The sequence below is a fragment of the Micropterus salmoides genome, unplaced genomic scaffold (genome assembly GCF_014851395.1).
Source record: "Micropterus salmoides isolate LMB-PRFRI ecotype aquatic unplaced genomic scaffold, ASM1485139v1 Ms_hic_scaffold_23, whole genome shotgun sequence".
NCBI classification, from domain to species: Eukaryota; Metazoa; Chordata; class Actinopteri; order Centrarchiformes; family Centrarchidae; genus Micropterus; species Micropterus salmoides.
The window spans coordinates 4,452,951-4,472,403 of record NW_024041484.1 but is presented as its reverse complement, the minus strand read 5'-3'; the positions used below and the strand labels follow the sequence as shown (position 1 = coordinate 4,472,403).

The window sequence follows — 19,453 nt, the reverse complement described above, 5'->3', positions numbered from 1 at the left end:
CTTGTGGGAAATAGTGTGTGTCTGCCATGTAGTGGACAAACATCTGTACTACAACAGCTGTCCAAACTACTGTACCTATGTATTGAGGTTTTCTGCTTTTCTGGCAAAACAAATCTGATTCTCTGTGATTCTCAACCATCCTGGCCTGCTGAAAATACCTGGATATCAAGGACTGAATCTTTTTTTTTTTTAATGCATTCAATTAGCCTTACATGTTAGTAGTATTGAAAAAGTCCAGTTAAAAACCAACTACATTCTTAAGTAAATTACCTGAGTCACTTTTATTTATATTCCAGATACCGTCATACAGATGCATTTAATAAATCAAGACCTCATTATCTCAGACTGAAAATTATAACAAAGAAAGTTACCATAACTGAAAATCAATGAGTGTTCACTTTTACACCAATATGCTGCAAAATCTTACGTAATTCACACTTTTGGAATTTGAGAAACATTTGTAGCACAAATCAAGCTAACTTGCAGTTAATTCTTACTGTGTTTACATGTGCTGAAATCTACAAATACATGCTGTGCCAAACAAAACCCACATTTTTGTTAACATAAGTGCTCCTTTTATTGCTAAAGGTCAAAACAAAAAAAAAAAAAAAGGAGAAAAAAAAAACACTCAGGTGTGATTTTGCACTCAGTAGAGACAGTAGTCTACTTTTACAGTGCTTTAAGTGTTTCGTTTTCATTTGAATCTAAAATGTCATCACAGCGCGCAGCTCTTAGAAGACCTCCAGGTCAGCGGAGTTGTAGACCACCGGTGTCTCCTCAATGCCCACAGCAGATTCCTCCTGACCCTCCTCTTCCTCTTCCTCTTCCGGAGCCTCCTCCAATGACTCCAAGGCCTCATTGGTGTCACTGGCGAAAGTCTCCCTGGAGACGTCGTCGTGCTCCTGCAGGTTCAGTGTGCCAATGGCCTGCTTCATCTTCTTGGCCACCATGTGTCGCCTCCTCTTCTGGGCCGCCTTCTTGCTCTTGTACTCTTTGTGGTGTTCCTCGAAGAACACCTGCCGGATCTGGGCCTTGGTGATGCTCGGAGTGTTCTTCAGCAGGTTGAGGTACACCCCACCAGGCGTCCGTCGCCTGCTGCCGTCCAGGGTGTACACACCGCCGGCTTCCTCCAGTGTGGCAGTCTCTCCGAGCAGTTCTATGGCCTTTTTCCTCCCAATGGCTTGAACAACGCGCTCTATCAGGTCTTTTTTAGGCTCTTGCAGCCTGTATGCTATCTCATCCGCCACCTTTTCCTCTGGGTCGTCTTCTGTGATCTCATACCGGCCCTTGATGTCCATTTCAGCCCTTGGGCCCAGTCTCTCTTTAGCTGACCTCTTCCTCTTTGCATCACCTCCTGCCCTCTGCTCTGAGTCCCTGTCCCTCATGTACTTCTCCAGCTGGTCGTCCAGCATGCTCACTTCTCCTTCATCCTTTGACTGCTTCTCCAGCTCCCTCTCCTTCTCCATTATCTTACGGGCCAGGACAAAGTTATAAGTCTCCACATTTCTGCTGGACATGCTCACTTCACCTTCCATGCCAAATACGCCCAGCTCTGCAGCTATGGCATCCTGGCACTGCTCCTGGACCACAGAGCCCCAAATGTTGTTCACCTTGCGGCCTCCCGGCGCGCCGGGGGCGGACATGCGGGTCGGCCCTGCCCGTGTAGCGCAGGCAGGCGGCTGGGGAGCGTTCATTACTTTTTGGCGCTTACGGCGCCAAACAGCCGCCTCCTCGTCCGACGAGTCCGGGTCACTGTCGCTGGACTCCACCGTCCTACCAGCGTTGCGGTAGGCGGCGGTAGAGGGCTGTGCAGCGGCTCTGTTGTGGAAGGACTGGCCGCTAAAAGCTGGATGAGCCTGGGGTCGAGCTTGTACTGCTGCTGCGGTTCCCATCTCAGTCTCCGAGCTGGAGCTGGAGATCTCTCCATCTTCCAGATCACCGTCCATTAGATCTCCGCTATCCGCCATTTCTTGTCTGGAAGCCACACCAAAGACAATGGCTGTTGACTGCTGTTTCAATGCATCAGCTAAACTTAAGGCCACTATTAGCGACAATAGCTACGTTAATGCTAACTTAAACCCACAGCTAGAATAGCGGCAGAAGTTAACGCGATAATATCAGACCGGGCAGAGAATCAGACAACTCTGCGTTAAAAGACAAATGCTTTCAAATACCTGAATCATCAGCTGACCCTGTTCTGCGTGAAACTGTATTTTAGCCTTGCTTGGCTCTGCCACTCACGGTGTAATGTGATGATGAGCTTGGCAATCAAGAAGCAAACTTAAGACCCTCTGAAGAAAATTCGCGCTAGGCTAAAGCCACACTTCCGCCTTCCAACTGTCACGCTTTCAAAATAAACGTGACCAAGGAAGAAAAAAAAAAAAAGAGGAACAGGCATTGAAATCACCGTCTTCATACTGAGCAAACCTAACCTAATAGCAAATTAATACAAATTAAAATCAAAACAGATCTAAATACATCTTAGACTTAGACTGCTAATTAACTATTAATTTAATCTCATTATAGAAATGAATAACATTTGACTGCACACTTGCTCTTTTGTTTTAAATATAAAACAATAATAATATTAACAATAACATTAATAATAATATCAATAAATCAAATTAAATATTTTTTTATTGTCGCTGGATTTTGTAAGACCATGTAGTAATTTCTCAATACCACAGTATTAGTAGAAGGTTAAAGGCTTTTTTATATCGTCATATTTGAAGTTAATGGAAACATATTGTATAGCAGCGTTTTTATGACCATACACAGTTGTGAAAATAGAAGGAAATGATCAAAGTGCGCTGAATAATATATACTTAGTTTCCATTAATTCATCCAATAACTTTTGCCATTATAACTTTTATTCATATTTTGACTTTTAAAGGACTAATTTTATATATAATGCTTTTTTAATAGTTTCAAAAAAACATTCAGGTTTTTATTCTTATAAATAAAATCATGTAATCCCCGGCGGATGTTGCATACTGATTGCGTCAATGAAAATGGCCATAGCGTTTTGTGACAGACAAACAATATGGCGGCGTCCATGCAGCGCTTAACATCTGCCGGGAGATATCTCCTACAAAGACATTTACTGAAAACAAATTCTTTAAGCAGGGTAAGAAAAATGTGTTTACAGTCATGCTTTGGTGTAACACTTTTACAGCGTTACAGTCTAACGGAGGAAAAGCTCTCGGCGTGGCCTGTCAGACTCAATGTTTGCTAACAGTTATAGTCAAAGTTAGCTAATCGTTAGCTGCGACATGCTCGGCTATTTCAAGCTTAATTCTTAAAGAAACATTTGACGTTTGGCCTGTGTAATACAATAAAACAATTGACGATATAGTTAAATTTATTACCGCTGACAGGTATCTGGTAACAGTTGACGTCACTGTGTTAGGTTTGTAGTGTCATCATGACTGGCTGTTGCTTCATGTCCGTCCTCCTCCTGCAGCTCGCACCTGGACCACGCAGACTCTTGGCTACTCAGGCTGCTCACCAGGTGGCTCTAAATGTCCCTGAAACCAAGGTGACCACTTTAGAAAACGGACTCCGGGTGTCGTCTGAGGACTCCGGGCTCACCACCTGCACAGTAAGTTAAAAGTTCAACCAGTTAAAATAGAAAAGTCAGCTGCTTTGTTTCACTGTGTGCAGCACACTGAACAGTTCATTTCAGTAACAAAATGATAAGTGTTGTAGTATCACAAGCAGGAGATCAGTGATGTGTGAGGTGAATTTGGAGACAGTACAACTTATAACAGTGAAGTTATTGAATTTTATTGAATATTAAAATTCTCCAAAATTATGCAAAACAATATTTCTCCAAACTAAGTGTTGTAGTATCATCAACATGAGATCACTGATGCCTGGGGTGATATTGGAGACACTACAGCTTATAACAGTGTAGTTATTGAATATTAAAAATAGGCCTACCTAATATTAGGTATGCAAAAGCCTTTTTTCCCGAAACTAAGTGTTGTAGTATAACCAGCAGTATATCATGAATGTGTAAGGTGATTTGGGGGCACTTCATTGTATAAGTGGGAAGTTATTGAATATTTCTGCAGTATGTGTTTTCGGCGTTGCAATTTGTAGATGGTCCCTGCGCACTCGTCTCACAGCCGGCTGCACGTAGAGACCTTTTAATATAAAGTTTATGGTAGAGACCAATGTTATTTGTGCCGCTCGTAGGACGACTCATTTAGGTGAACATGTACTTGTAGCTTGTTGTCTACTTAACTATGATAGTAAAGAGGCGTTGTTTGTGTTTTAAACACATTTTGCTTACAAGTTATTGATCCCGGTAGTTCGAATCTGTGAATATTTCCAACTTTATCGAACTCACTGAACATGCAGGGAAGAAATTAAAGCAAAAAAAAAAAATCAACGGAGCAAGCAGCAAAGCGTGGATCTACAGAGGTGGGGATGTGCATTGAGATCCTTTCTAAATGGAGAGAGCAGATTTCAAGGGTTCATCCCAATGCCCAATAAAGAGTTTAGCTCTGTCAGTACAAAAGTTGTGGTACAGTAGCTTCAGAGTGTATGATTGGATATTAATCAGTGAATGTTCATTGCTCACTGCTTCCAGGTGGGCCTCTGGATAGACGCAGGCAGTCGCTATGAGAATGAGAGAAATAATGGCACAGCACATTTCCTGGAACATATGGCATTTAAGGTAAGGTGATAGTGCAGCATTTTTTTATACTATACTTGTGCTAGCTGGAGTAAGTGGTGTGTATTGCAATAATTCTTATTTGGACATATGCAACAAATATAAAGACGGTTTAATGTAGGCAAGCTAGAAAAATAGACAGTGGAATATATATAAATAAATAATATGCTATATGTCTTATCTTCAGTAATGCAAAACATATCCCAGGGTTGTTCACCTGTGTGTGTGACAGGGCACCAGGAAGCGCTCCCAGCTAGATCTGGAGTTGGAGATTGAGAACATGGGGGCTCACCTGAACGCCTACACGTCCCGAGAGCAAACTGTGTATTACGCCAAAGCTTTCTCCAAAGATCTTCCACGAGGTACAGTACAGCGGGGCAGAAGAGCTGAATGTTGCAGTGAGGTTACACTGGTATGTTGCCATGAGGATGATGAAGTTGGTGATAAAGAAAGGAAGATACATTGGATTGCTTTGCAGGGAATTGCATATCAGATTATGTAATCAGAGTAAGAGCTTTTTTCTGGAGTCAACATATACAGATTTTCATCGATGCGCACCCTGACTTATAGTTAATTAGCTTCCCACATGCATTACACTTAGCTTTGCGGTCTCACAAATGCTCAAAAGCCGCACTTTTGAGTGACTCACTCACTCACAGTGAGTGTTTGAGGTCCAACTTTGCCACTGGTTGTAATGACGTTAGCCATGCATGCTCTAAACAAATCACGCTGTTGTGTTGGAACATGACATACAGTAGACAGGTCCTAGCAGAAAGCCACATCCCTGCAGATATGTAGCCTTTCTTCGCACTAATAAAGGGATATCTTTTTTAGGAGCCAATAAGCAGAACCGTGATTCAAATTTTAGGCGTTTCTTCCTAATGTACAATCATACACTGAGCAATCAATAATAGATGAGGCAGAGAGACCAATTTCTACTGAGAGTTCCCTAAAATGACCAGATTGCAATGCAGCCGCAAGAAATGTTATGCCGTCAGTAAGGAGGACGTCTGCAAGATATCTTTGACTGTTTATGAGTTGGTAAAGCAGAAGGAAATGAAGTAAATAAAAGTAAATTATAGCACATCAGAAAAGAGCACATTGAAATGACGCACAGAATATCAGACTGATTTATGATATGAGTAGTTCCAGTTAACAAAATAAAATTTTCACCGTTTTCTTTCTCCCAAGCTGTGGAGATCCTGGCTGACATCATTCAGAACAGCACGCTGGGTGAGGCAGAGATCGAGAGGGAGCGAGGGGTGATCCTCAGAGAGATGCAGGAAGTAGAGACCAATCTGCAGGAAGTGGTCTTTGATTACCTGCATGCTACAGCGTACCAGTCCACAGCGCTGGGCCGGACCATCCTGGGCCCCACCGAGAACATCAAGTGAGGCCAAACATTAATTTTAAATGCTAAGGACACTTGCTGGTGACATTTGAATCCCTGTAGGTGACACAAACGGGTAGCTGTCTGGCAAACACCTGATCACAATGTGGTCGATGTTCTGGTCTCACATGGCTCTGCTGTATCAGACTTGCTTTAGAAATGTTGCCTTGTACACCTTACCTTCAGGCTGTCAGTAAGTTGTATTTCATTGCAGGACGATCAACAGAGGAGACCTGGTGGAGTACATCACTACTCACTACAAAGGCCCCAGAATCGTGCTGGCTGCTGCTGGAGGTCAGAGCTGTTTGTCTCCTCACTTGTTTGGTTTATGTAGGTTGATATGTTTAACAATAAGAAGTAGGCTAATGGAGAATTTTCTTTTTTAATAGACTGATTAAAGTAAGCGGACGTTCCTGTTGATTCTGCATGAACCAAAGTGTTTTTATGAATCCACACCAGTATAATATGACTTTGAGGTTGTTCTGACATTCTGTGATGTGGTTTTATTTAGTTATTTATTTATTTATTTATATTAGGAGTTTCACATGATGAGCTTATCGATTTGGCCAAGTATCATTTTGGAAAACTCCCTGGCAGATATCAAGGTGACGCCCCGGCACTTCCTCCATGCCACTTCACAGGCAGCGAGGTAATGGAGAAGTCTTAAGCCATCTCTCATTCTTATTGTGTTTTAGTTCCCTTGTTTGTTTTACATACTTAATTTTGTTATGTAAATCATCCTTATTATTATTTGGTGGGGGGGATGACAGAAAATGAAGCCGCAGGGTTGCTGCCATCTGTGGATCTGAAATTCTTAATAAAATGTAATGTTTATTATCATTGTCACATATCAAAATACAAAAAAGAACCTTAATAGAAGCTGTTAACGTCAAAGAAAATGTATCTTAAAATAGGAGGAAAAATGAAAGTGAATGTGTTCCGCTGTCGCTTCAGATCCGTGTGCGTGACGACAAGATGCCTCTGGCTCATATTGCCATCGCAGTGGAAGCAGTTGGATGGTCGCACCCCGACACCATCCCCCTCATGGTGGCAAACACGCTTATTGGAAACTGGGACCGCTCGTTTGGTGGCGTGGTGAGTCCTGACGAAACCTCAAAGTCAAGTTGAGTGGAAGCAAAGTGACTCAACTCCAATGTTAATCAGTCCAGCTGCTCTGCACTTTATTTGATATGTTGTTGCATTTTCTTGGTAGATTTATCATTTTGATCCATAGCCTGTCTGTATTATGGTGTGGAATCCTTTCAAGTTGGTTTCTTCTGGTTTAGCTCATGAACTATTTCACACTCCTGCTGTTTGGTTTCTGTCACGCTTCACTGTGAAACCTGCCACACAAAAGCAAACACAAAACTTCTAACAGTGTATTTGTTAACAGACAGAAAGAGTCTGTGTGTGGTAATGAAGTGCCACACGCAGCACAGGGTCATGCTTTCATCTTGTAACCAGTCCTGTATCCTTGGTGAACCAGAACCTGTCTAGTAAACTGGCTCAGATGGCCTCTCAGGGGAACCTGTGCCACAGCTTCCAGTCCTTCAACACCTGCTACACAGACACAGGCCTGTGGGGGCTCTACATGGTGTGTGAGCCCGGCACCATCAAAGACATGATGCACTTCACTCAGATGGAATGGTGAGTACACTCAGGACACATCAGTCGTACTGTAGAAATGGTACGTTTAACCATACATGTTTGCTCCCGGACAGGATGTCTCTTTGCACGAGTGTGACAGAGAGTGAGGTGGTACGGGCCAAAAATCTGCTCAAGACCAACATGCTCCTGCATCTCGATGGTAAGTCTGCGTAACATCAGGCCGCACTGATGATGTAGTGCTTTTTACTGACGCCGGCCTGTTTGCTTTGGCTAGGATCCACCCCTATCTGCGAGGACATCGGCAGACAGATGCTGTGCTACAGTCGCAGGATCCCTCTGCATGAGCTGGAGGCCAGAATTGATGTGAGTGAACACGGTCAGATCACGTCCGTCGATAATGTACATTTAATTTAAAGGCTTTCAGTTGACTGCGACATGTTAAGTTTTCCAAATGATACATCATCAAAGCCTTATATTAAACTCCTGATCTGGTCCTCAGACAGAGGAAGTCCAGACAATTGCTAAATATTAATGAATTAATGCGGATACGTTTGCCAAAACATCTCAGGCCTTAAAAACGCAATGACATGGAACTTGAACTTTTGGGAAATGTTCTGTATTGATAACCTTCTTCCTAAATTACAACACACAACTCCTCCAATAAGACAATCAGTAATGAGAAAGTAAGCACCCTTCCTGATAAATTCACCCTGCTTTTCTCTCCATAGCTGATATGTCATGGGTTGGCTGTGTAAAACGTCTTGCACCGGTTTACGCTCCGTGCCAACATTCTGATTCAATGAGAAATGTTATAGTAGGAAATTTTATTGGGCATTTGCTCCACTTGATAAACTTTCAAAAGATTTTTAAGGCTAGTGGGAGCTGAATAAAGGGTATGAAGGATAAATACACTGAAGGAATTGTTTTTTGTTGTTCCCCTGTGCAGGCTATCGATGCTGACACCATTAAGGACGTGTGTACCAAATACATCTACAACAAGGCTCCTGCCATCGCAGCAGTTGGTACGTTGATGTTTGTTGCAGATTGATTTAGAGTAACGGGTATTATTAAGACTTGCCAAAAACTGTATGTAGTGGCTGACTATCCCTGGGAGTTGAATTTGACACAGAAGTTTAGGTCAGTCATTTTCTATGGGTGGAGGAAATGTCCTTGTGTCTGATGCCCTGCTTCAGTCCAACCTTTAGGCTAGGAAACTAAATATCCCATGAAGCAGCAGCCACTTATTTGTTCAGGAGGACACTAATATTTCATAGGTTAATTCAAATAATCATGATAATGTTCAAATATGTATGGTCCCTACTCTTTGCAGTTGCTTTAAATGGATGGAAGTAAAATTAAACGTGGGTTTCAGTTTAGTATCTCCGGCCACAAGTTCTGTTGGTTATTGTACTCAAAGTAACTGCTGAGATGTGGGAATGTGGCAAGAAACATGATCAGACAGGTTTTACCAGATTATCTAAACCGTGATATTGCTATTAATCCCTCTTTTCACAGGAAAGCCACACAGCTAGAGCAGGTACACATATCACAGTGTTCCCAACACTTTATGGGACCTATAAAAATAAATGCCATGTTCTAATAAACTGCAGTTTACCTTTAAAAGTAGTGCATACTGTTTCAGTTACATTAAATCCATTTTTCCCCCCATTTCAGGTCCAATTGAACAGCTGCCAGACTACAACCAGATCCGCAGTGGAATGTTCTGGATGAGAACCTGAGCAGACCTACTCTCTGGCCAGATTACATATCAACTGTACAGCATATAAACAAACACAGTATTTAAGTCTTGTCTGTAGTATCTTTAATTTTTATTATAAAATAAAGACCAACACAATAATGTTAAAATAACACAGATACTAAGCTTTATGGTTCTTGTCATTTTTTACTCTTGGTTGCGACTTGTTCCTGTGCAGCCTTCTTGGCTTTCACCATCTCCACCAGTTCCTGTCAGAGAAACAGGGAAACCGTTAGAATACCTGTAGTGTTCTGGATGATATTTAGTCTATCCTGATGAATAGAAATGGGCTAGACTAATTATTAGAAACATCTCAGTACAACATCACAACAAACTACAGCCTCCTTTATTAGAATGCAATAGTTTAGTTAGGTGTACCTACTAAACTGGCAGCTGTGGGTAAATACTGCTTATTCACAACATGCCCAGAATCCAGCCTCGACCAGCACTTACCTTGTACCTCTTCATACAGTCTTTCTTGCTTCGTCCTGGGACGGCAGCGGCAATCTTTTCCCACCGCTCTGGTGTGCTGACTGGGTAGGTCTTCAGGGCTTGTTCCAGAAGTTTCTGTTCCTCTGTGGTCCAGGCGGCAGCGTTGCCATCAGTACCGGAGGCTGAGGGACAAGGCACAGCGAGTCAATGTGACCTGTAACGCTGACCTACCTACACCGGAACTGTTGTGTATACCAGTTACACAGACACACTCACCATCAAATCTCTCTGACGGCACAGCGTTGTCTATGGTGGGCGCCACTGAGCCGTGCTCCTTCCTGAACTTCTCAAAGGCTTTTTTGTTGATCTCATCTTTTTGCAGTGGATCTGTGGAGATGGCAGCAAGAAAGATACAATATTTGTCATGTAATTACAATTTTGAACTTGCAGTGTTCTGCATTCCATACATGCAAGCTGGATACAAACAGCGCAGCTACAGTTTTTAATTCGCATTATTAAGCAGAAGTATGTTCATTTGAACCATGACTGTAATTTAATACAAAACTAAACTGAAAGGAAGCAGCCACGCTAAATTGTGCGGCCCTGAAGGTAGTGTGCGGCAGGTCGTGTTAATCATTTTCGTCGTATGTGAGCTTGCCTAGCCGTTGTAGATTCTTGGCTTTGTTGATGACGTCTTTGGCTGTCCTCTTCATGCCACTGGTGGAGTGCAAGTTCATATAGTTGGCAATAACTTCCCATCTGGAAAGAAGAACATTTTTACTTTCTTTTAATAAGTAACTTCCAAACGCAGGGATGCTATATTTTTAGATTTACACTGTGTATATATATAGATAAATATATATGTATAAACATGTCAACAATTTGGCTGTATTTGAATTAGGAGGTTGATATTTTGTAACTTTTCTGTAAGTAACATGAACAAATTAGACAAACTGCGCGTGTTGAGCAGAGCTAAAGACAAATTTGTCAAAGAAAAGCTTTGGAGAGCCAAAAAAAGGCAACAATGTAAGTATGAATGAAAGAAATTCTGTTGGCCATCGGCAGTTTTTCAGCTACCAATAAGATTATGACTGAACACACTTTGTAAGGAACGTTTTGGTTGTGTTGGTAATTTTTTGCAATTAATTTCCCCTGAAAAATGTTTTTAAAAAAAAGAAAAGGATGTGATTTTTGCCAGGGTCTGCACCAAATTCATTTATAATGGTATGTTGTGACACATTGAGCATCAAAAAAGTGCAGCTCCTGCGATGTGAACACTGGACTTAGACATTTTCCAAAACGCAGGCGACCTACAATCAACAACTGTGCCTGACACATCCTGTGTAGACAGAGAACTGGAGCTGTGTGGACACGGTGCGGGTGTCTACCTGGCGTTGGTTCCAGCAGGGAACAGGTTTACTGCTTTGATGAGGAGCTGGAGGTCGTCCTCGTTCCAGCCCTTCCCCCCTGCCCCTCCTCCTCCGCTGGCCTGGTCAGTGCTGCGAGCTGCCTGCCTCGCTTGGACCTCCGCCTCCCTCTCTCTCTGCAGCTGGGCGTTCACATCCTGCACCTGAGCGGAGCCATACCAACAACGTGTTTGTACACTTGTGAGGAAAAGTGGTACGTGTGGGGTCCCGTGTGGTGGATCTCCTATCAGCTATCAAATCAATGTGAAATGCCTAAAAAAAAAAAAATTATATATATATTGAAAGTGCACTTTCACCTGCTTCTCCACGGCTGCCTTACTGTCCTCTTTTGAGCCTGAGGCCAGGATTTCATTCAGAGACTGCAGACTGGAAACAAAAAAAACAGTGTTACACATCTCCTCGGGGCAAAGGTTTCCTCAAAGTATTGTAAGGCTAGGATGATCTTAGTTTATATAATGACAATGGGACTAGGGTCATCTTAGGTTTAAGATGCCCTTTGGGGATCAGGTGTGACAGCATTAAATTCACCCATGTCAAGACCTTGTACTTGACTGTACCTTGTCAGCTCCAGCCGGTCACAGAGCTTCTCCACTTCCTCCATCATTTTCACGCTGTCAGCTTCAGTGTCAGCAAAGTAATTCCAGTTCTGCAGAGTGAGGAAAGATGTGGGGACAGAAAACAATGTTAACTAAAGCACTATGACTAATGCAAGTCTCAAGTGTCTCTACAACTCTTGGGAAATACTTGAGGTTTGAGTGCTTCCAAGTGAAAGAACCTTGCAGGTAGTCCTGAGTTTCTGCCTCTCCTTCTTGATGGCCTTCTTCTGGATCTCTTTCTCCTTCTTGGCCTGCTGAGCTGCCTGCTTGGCTTCCTCTTCCTCCTTCTCCTTTACCAAACGGGCCGCCTCCAGCTCCGCCTGCCGGGCCTGTTAAAACACACAGAGTAGTCACTGATGAACGTTTGAAAAGCAAGTCAGCAAAACCTAAACCTAAACCCTGACCTGTCTGAAGCTCGACATCCGCTGGTGAGCGGTAAATGGTAGGTCTGTTAAAGACCACTTTTTATTTTAACAACGCATCACACACTCTGACATGTTCGATGATCACAATAACTACCATATGACATCAACACATTAAGAGCCTTTGAATTAGGAGAGATTTAGAAATGGATTCCAACAGACTCAAGCTGGACGAAGTGCATTGTCAAAAACATTTCTGGCTCACCTGCAAAGGACTGAAACTAAACTCACTGCCTGAGAGCAAGTCCTACCAGAGTCAATATTCATAAAGAAATACATCTCACAACAGCTTTTATTCTGTTTCCACATCAGACTGAAAGGTGAGGATGATGCTTATTGATTTACGCAGTGCAGACAAAGTTAAGGAACATGCAACACTGGCAGGTGTTACACATTTAGAATGAATGCAGACGAGACTTACTCGCTCCTTCTCCTCTTGCTCTCTCTTCTTGGCGTCAGCTTTAGCCTTCTTCTCAGACTCCTTCCTTGCTTTTTCTTCTTCTTTGAATTTCTTTATTCTAGGGTCACAGCTGTAGGCAGTATCTGCAGAGAAGCAAAACAACTCATCAGTCTCATTTGCAACAGGGGTTTCCTGGGAGTCCTGGACCCTGCACCTTTTTACAGACCGGTTTCCATCCACAGAGCAGATTCTTACAAAATATTTAATACCCTAATGTAGCTGTAGGATATTTTACTTTTCCCATCAAAATCTGTTTCATTCATCTTGCAGTGTGTGCTGGCTCTGGGACTGTACCAACTAGTGTTCGTATTCTGTTCATCTCCTCCTTCTTCCTCTGAGCTCTGGAAGCTCGATTCTGCTTTTCAATCCATCTCCTCTCATCTCGACTGCAAGAAAAACGTTCAAACAATGTCAGTCAGGTGCTGAAGTTAAAACACAGGACCTGAAACGTGTTTCAGTAAATTGGACTGCTGACACACACACACACACACACACACACACACACACAGCTTACCACTCAGCTTTTTCCTTTTCCTCTTCATCCAAGTATGAGAATTCCCGCCATGAATCAAAGTTGTACCTTCAACAGAAATCGTACATACAAGTTAAAAAAAACTATTTTCCAGCTTGCCAACATTTCTTTAATCAAATCAACATTTCTTGCTAGGAAGCAACAAGAACAAAAAGTCTTCCACTTACCAAAAAGAGTAAAAATGATCCACTTCTTCAAAAGAGGACTCCATGGTACCAAGTTTGGGCACGTGCTTCTTGGACGACCATCTCGCATTTCTCTCAAAAACGGGAGCATACACCTCAAAAAAGTTCTCTTTGCCTTCGCTCTTTGATGGCACAGCGTTGTCAAAGGTGGGATCTACACTGTCGAAGGCTCTCCTCTTCACGGGGTCCGACAGGATTTCTATAGCTGAGGTTCAAACAATGACAGTGAGTTCATAACCCTCCAGGAATAATCCTAGTGCTGATAACAATCAGCAGCAGTGTCACGTACCTTTAGTTATACAGGTGAAGTAGTCGTTGTCTCCCTCTACAATCTGCTCCCCTGCAGCTTTCCTTTTGTCAGGATGGTGCTTCAACACAATCAGCTTGTCTGTTGAGAAACAGCAGAGGATGTGACCGAAAGAAGTTCTTTCACCCAACTGAAGAGATGATTCTTAAGAGAGGAAGAAGAATACTCACGGGCAGCTTTGATCTGCTTCTGTGTAGCTTTGTACCTCAGGTGTGCGAGCCCGAGGACAGCATAGTGATCTTGATTCTGACGTAACGAGAAAGAGTCGGTGTGTGGCATTAATTGATTATATTTTGAGAAATTAATTCTACTAAATTAGAGGTGTTACTGCAAGTCAACTCAAATTTATTTATAAGGCGTTTCTGTCATTACAACTCCTTAAATTTGTGTGGTTTAAAAGTATCCACCAGAGTTTCTCAGAGCCCAGGGTGTCACCGTCATGCCTTGTTTGGTCCAACCATCAGTCCAAAGACATTCCGTTAATAAGTCTAAGAAAACCCGTAAATCCTCACATCTGAGGAGCTGGAACCACTTCCTCTTAGAACACCTCCAACTCCTAACCTCTAACATGCACTTCTTGTGCTCTTCTTCTTCTATCCCCTTACAATTATCTCGTATTAATTGCAGTTTTTTGTTAACTCTTACTTCTTTCCCTAGGTATTTACCCCACTGATGTGATATGTGCTATTAGCTCTTAATAATATGTATTATCAGTTGTAGATCTCGTGCTGTGTTTTATGCTCTGTTAATGATTGTATGTTGTTCCTCAAATGTAAGTCGCCTTGGATAAAAGCATCTGCCAAATGAGCAAATGTGAAAGTAAATGTTTGCCTCTTTATTTATTTTTTTATTTTTTTAAATGACAAAATTACTCAATTATCAAAATCGTTTGTCAATCAACTGATTAACCATTTCAGCGTCACATGAGGGCATCAGATCCATACAAAAACCTTTTTAACAGTTTAAGAACAAAACAAGCAGCACCCCATTTGTACTAGTATCAGAAATGAGTAGGGAGCTGACTCTTTCGGTTGTCAATATCATTTTATAACAACTCTTAATAGACCGTGAGCTTTTATTTGATTCATCACAAATATTGCATGAGTAGGGCTTTTTCACCCACCACTTGGCTGCTTAATATCAAGCCAGATTAAACTTACTTTTGCCAGTGCTGAGACAAATAATAAATGAATCCATTAGTCGCCGGAATTAAAAATAATTAACAGTTTTGTTATTTGTTTAATAGGTTATAGGGCTGCACAATTAATTTAATCGCAATGTCGTCAGGTGCAATTACATAACCGCAAAAAGTGTGCGATTTTATAAAACAGAAAAGGTGTGTAACACTCTCTGTGTGCGCTGCAGTCTGCTCATTGTCTCCGCCCACACTGGGCTCTCGCATGTGTCCCTAAAAACAGATAAGCCTACGTGAAATGACAAAATTTATTAATAAGCAGTGTGCCCGTATCTAGATGTGTTAAATAACTCAGGACATATCACCGTTTGTATTAGACCACAGCATTCTTAGGTGAGCAAAAGTAATGGAACAAATAATCTTACAGTAAATAACATTTAATATTTGGTGGCAGAACCCTTGCTTGCAATAACTGCCTCAAGCCTGCGACCCATTGATCACCAAACTGTTGCGTTCTTCATTTGTGATGCTATTCCAGGCTTTTACTGCAGCTTCTTTCACTTCTTGTTTGTTTCGGGGTGTTTCTCCCTCCAGTCTCCTCTTAAGGTGGTGAAATGCAGCTCTATTGGGTTAAGGTCAGCTGATTGACTTGGCCAGTCTAAAACCTTCCACTTTTCCCCTGATGAAGTCCTTTGTTTTGTTGGCAGTGTGCTTTGGCTCATTGTCCTGCTGCATGATAAACTTCCTCCCCATTAGTTTCAATGCATTCCATAAATTGGCAGACAAAATGTTTCTGTCCACTTCTGAATTCATTCTGCTGTGACCATCATCACTTATATCATCAATAAATATTAATGAGCCTGTTCCAGAAGCAGCCATGCAGCCCAAGCCATGACATCACCTCCACCAGGCTTCACAGATGAGCTTGTTTGCTTCGGATCATAAGCAGTTCCTTTCTTTCTCCACACTTTGGCCTTTCCGTCACTTTGCTAGAGATTAATCTTGGTCTCATCAGTCCATAAGATTGTGTTCCAGAACTTTTGCAGCTCATCTCTGTACTTTGCAAATTTCATTCTGGCTTTCTGATTCTTCCTGCTGATGAGTGGTTTGCATCTTGTGGTGTGGCCTCTATATTTCTGCTCTCTGAGTCTTCCAGCAGTGGATTGTGATCCCTTCACCCTGCACTGTGGAGGTCGTTGCTGATGTCACTTCCTGATATTTTGGGGCTTTTCTTCACAGCTCTCATGATATTTCTGCCACAACTACTGTTGTTTTCCTTGGCCGACCTGTTGGACGTCTGTTGCTCAGTACACCAGTAGTTTCTTTCTTTTTAAGGACATTCCAAATTGTTGTGCTCGCTCTGCCCAATGTTTGTCCAATGGCTCTGGTCGATTTTTCTTCTTTTCTCAGCTTGACAGTGGCTTGCTTTTCTCCCATAGACAGCTCTCTGGTCTTCATGTTGGTTTATCCTCTAACAGGAAATGCAGTCTTTATAGGTTTGAACCAGGGATGAAAACTTAGACTAGTCATGCAGAGATATTTAATGTTTGGACAATCAACCTAAAAGGCAACACCTGGGCAACAAGAAACATCGTCAGTTAGTGAGCAATAGTTTTGCTCACTTGAAAAATGGGTGGGTTCAAACAAAGGGTGGTTTGTCCTGAGTTGTTTAACACATCTAGATGTGAATACCACGAAATAAAAGCTCAAATTCTGAACTCTTGTCTGCTTATCATGAATACTTATCTTTTGATCTTAAACCCAAATATCTTCAGTGAACAACAAAAACAAAGGAATTTGCTTTACTGTTCCAATACTTTTGGAGCGGACTGTCCACTCATGTACAGTTCCTCCTCCTGGTTGTGGAGAGAGACTCTGCTGTAGACAGATGTACATTGAGCCTGTGTGCCCATATTTTCTGCTTCTAGCCGCCTCCTTTGTAGAGCAACACGCTCCCCTTGTTCTGTTTTACTAGCTATTGTTCTAAATATTGTTTAACTTTGTTCAACTTGAGAAATATATATTTCTAAATGTCAGTATTTCGCATATTCCTTGATAATTAAGCAAAGTAGACTCACAGTACCATTTGTTCCATTATAATCAAATCAAAAGTCACAATATTGTCCACAATAATAGCAATGTGACCTTTTCTCCAAATTGTGCAGCCCTAATAGTTTAACTAATTTTTTGAGCCATAAAGACAATCCTCTGAATCAAACTTCTCAATTGTGAGAATTTATTGCTTTTTTATTTTGTCGTTAATTGGATATGTTTGGGGCGGCGCGGTGATACAGTGGTTAGCACTGTCACAGCAAGAAGGCCGTGGGTTCAAACCCCAGTTGCCCTGGCCTTTCTGTGTACAATTTGCATTTTCTCCCCGTGTCCGCGTGGGTTCCAAAGACATGCAGGCTAGGTTAATTGGTGTCTCTAAAATTGTTCAAAGATGTGAGTGTGAGTGGTTGTTTGTCTATGTGTGGCCCTGCAATGGACTGGAGACCTGTCCAGGATGTACCCCGCCTTTCGCCCGATGTCAGCTGGGATTGGCTCCAGCCCCCAGTGGCCCTGTATGCAGGATAAGCGGTTGATGGATGGATATGTTTGGTTTTGGTTATTGTTCAGACAAAACAAGCAGTTTGAAGCTTCCACCTGTGATGGACAATTTCCTCTATTTTCCGACATTTTATAGACTAAATAATGAAAGAAAGAGAAATACAACCAGAACATCAGCTCTGAAAAGGTGGCAGAAGCTTCTCTCTCTTTGTGCCCGACATAATATTCCGATTTAAAACCGATACCTTCCAGTCTTTGGGGTCAAGTGTTCGGAGCATCGGGTACTCCTCCAGCTGAAACTCCTCATCCTCCGACTCCTCTGAGGACTCCTCTTCCTCCTCCAGCTCCTGGAAGGAGGCAGATGCACTCCTGTTCCTCCTCTTCCAAAAGGCCTCGAACCATCGACCCACCGGCTCCACCTGGACCTGCACAGAGGCTGAGAGCGGTCGGCAGAGAGGTGAGAAAACCTGCCGTTTCTCATCAAGTTTGGGCAACAATGTGAAGCCAGACAGGATAATATAATAACGTCATTAATATTTGACAATTTTGAACAAAAACTCATATATATACACACACACACACACACACACACACACACAGTATTGATATTATTTTAGGCATTTAACTACTGCAGTGTCTGTTTATTTATTGCCCATCATGCTGATACTAATATATCTCTGATAAGTGATCCACCATGCAGATATATCAGCCGGGCTCTGTGCAAAACATGAAGAAATTAAAAGGGAATGAGGCTTTTTTTGTACATGGAATATGTTTGTATTTTCTATGTGATTTGCTGAGGTTTGCCACTATCAGCTGTGGCAGACCAAAAAAGGGGCACAACGGCATATAATAATGCTAAAAGTGCTTTGCAACACACTTTGAGGTTTGCGTTGAGGGGTGCTATATTAACATGTTTTTGGGTTTTTTCTTGACTTTAAAACACCATAAATAAATGCCACTGGGCTACAGTAATATGTATTTGGGTTCTATATTGCCAGTCCTCTGCTAACTGCACCTAAACGACCTGGATGAAAGGCCACCCATTCAGGTAACAGGGGGTGCAGGTTTCCCTGTAGTTTGTGGTGAAGGTTTAAGGCTTTGCTTTAAAAAGAAAATAAACATACAGTTATTTTTGTGAAAATGGTGACACATCAGAGATCAGCCTGAAAATACAACAGGTGCTCAGACACTGAGTTACAACCCGGTAATGAATGTCTGACATGCGGGAAACGTCATGAAATGTCAAATAAGTCAAAGTGCGTTAAATATCAAGAGCTGCCAAGTAGCAAGTGTTCATCTAACTTTATGCCAAGAGCTCTAATAAATCACTGCAGCAAGTGCAATCATGAGTGGGCAGCAGCTCGGGTCCATTATGCAACACAGTAAAAGCCAGTTGGAATGAACTGAGAAACAACGTGAATTATTAAGAATTTAGTGACTCTTTCGACACCTGGATTAGCTGATAATCTTAGCTTAGTCGCTTTTGTCTGCTTTTTAGCTGCATGCTAAGAAAGTATAGCAACAGCCCATAAATGTAACATTGGTAGCTTAGCTTCACCTGGCCTCTTTCAGTGCTTACCGGCAGCGGCTGTATAGAAAACCGTTTCATCACCGTCCAGCGCTTCCAACAGCATCTTAGAAAGACGGGCTACACGAACATTCAGGCGCTGAAATTATCAAGTGAAAGCTTTCTAAAGTGCTGAAGTTTGTGGCCCGCTCAGTTACACACCACATGGGCCTCCATTTACAAGTGCCAATCCAAAAACGAGCTCCGCTGTCACGCCGTTAACCACTCCGTGTAATGTTAATGGTCCCTAACTGTTGTTCCGCAGTTCCGCAAGAAGCGTTTTATTAAGCATTGCGTTTTCGCTGATAATATTAGCATTAATTTCACATGCAACATTTAACTAATATCTGTGATGGAAAATTATCATTCTAAGAGTAGCCTATATTTAATGTGACAAAAATT

General features: G+C 42.1%; 3 protein-coding genes across 5 annotated transcripts; 1 reads left to right on the top strand and 2 right to left on the bottom strand.

Moving 5' to 3' along the window:
• Window positions 1–257: 257 nt before the first annotated feature.
• On the bottom strand, window positions 258–3,474 carry phax (phosphorylated adaptor for RNA export). 3 transcript variants are annotated; one of them, XM_038738536.1, is made up of 2 exons: window positions 3,369–3,474; window positions 258–1,974 (listed from the first exon to the last, which is right to left on the bottom strand). In XM_038738536.1, exon 2 carries the CDS (start codon window positions 1,965–1,967, stop codon window positions 732–734), a length of 1,236 nt encoding a protein of 411 aa, XP_038594464.1. In that variant the 5' UTR covers window positions 1,968–1,974; window positions 3,369–3,474; the 3' UTR covers window positions 258–731. The 3 variants fall into 3 exon arrangements, with proteins under 3 accessions (XP_038594464.1, XP_038594463.1, XP_038594462.1); XM_038738535.1 differs by lacking the exon at window positions 3,369–3,474 and adding an exon at window positions 2,242–2,344; XM_038738534.1 differs by lacking the exon at window positions 3,369–3,474 and adding an exon at window positions 2,175–2,333.
• Window positions 2,983–9,560, top strand: pmpcb (peptidase, mitochondrial processing subunit beta). The gene is made up of 13 exons (XM_038738532.1): window positions 2,983–3,127; window positions 3,464–3,601; window positions 4,598–4,684; window positions 4,914–5,043; window positions 5,873–6,071; window positions 6,286–6,365; window positions 6,608–6,720; window positions 7,026–7,166; window positions 7,558–7,718; window positions 7,793–7,878; window positions 7,954–8,042; window positions 8,626–8,701; window positions 9,354–9,560. The coding sequence occupies exons 1-13, from the start codon at window positions 3,044–3,046 to the stop codon at window positions 9,416–9,418; spliced, it is 1,449 nt and encodes a 482-aa protein (XP_038594460.1). The 5' UTR covers window positions 2,983–3,043; the 3' UTR covers window positions 9,419–9,560.
• On the bottom strand, window positions 9,479–19,272 carry dnajc2 (DnaJ (Hsp40) homolog, subfamily C, member 2). Its single transcript, XM_038738531.1, has 16 exons — window positions 19,064–19,272; window positions 17,727–17,917; window positions 13,967–14,042; window positions 13,779–13,877; window positions 13,472–13,694; window positions 13,287–13,352; window positions 13,067–13,158; window positions 12,734–12,855; window positions 12,070–12,219; window positions 11,852–11,940; window positions 11,591–11,660; window positions 11,256–11,437; window positions 10,526–10,626; window positions 10,144–10,254; window positions 9,889–10,049; window positions 9,479–9,644 (listed from the first exon to the last, which is right to left on the bottom strand). Exons 1-16 carry the CDS (start codon window positions 19,116–19,118, stop codon window positions 9,576–9,578), a joined length of 1,857 nt encoding a protein of 618 aa, XP_038594459.1. The 5' UTR covers window positions 19,119–19,272; the 3' UTR covers window positions 9,479–9,575.
• Window positions 19,273–19,453: the final 181 nt, after the last annotated feature.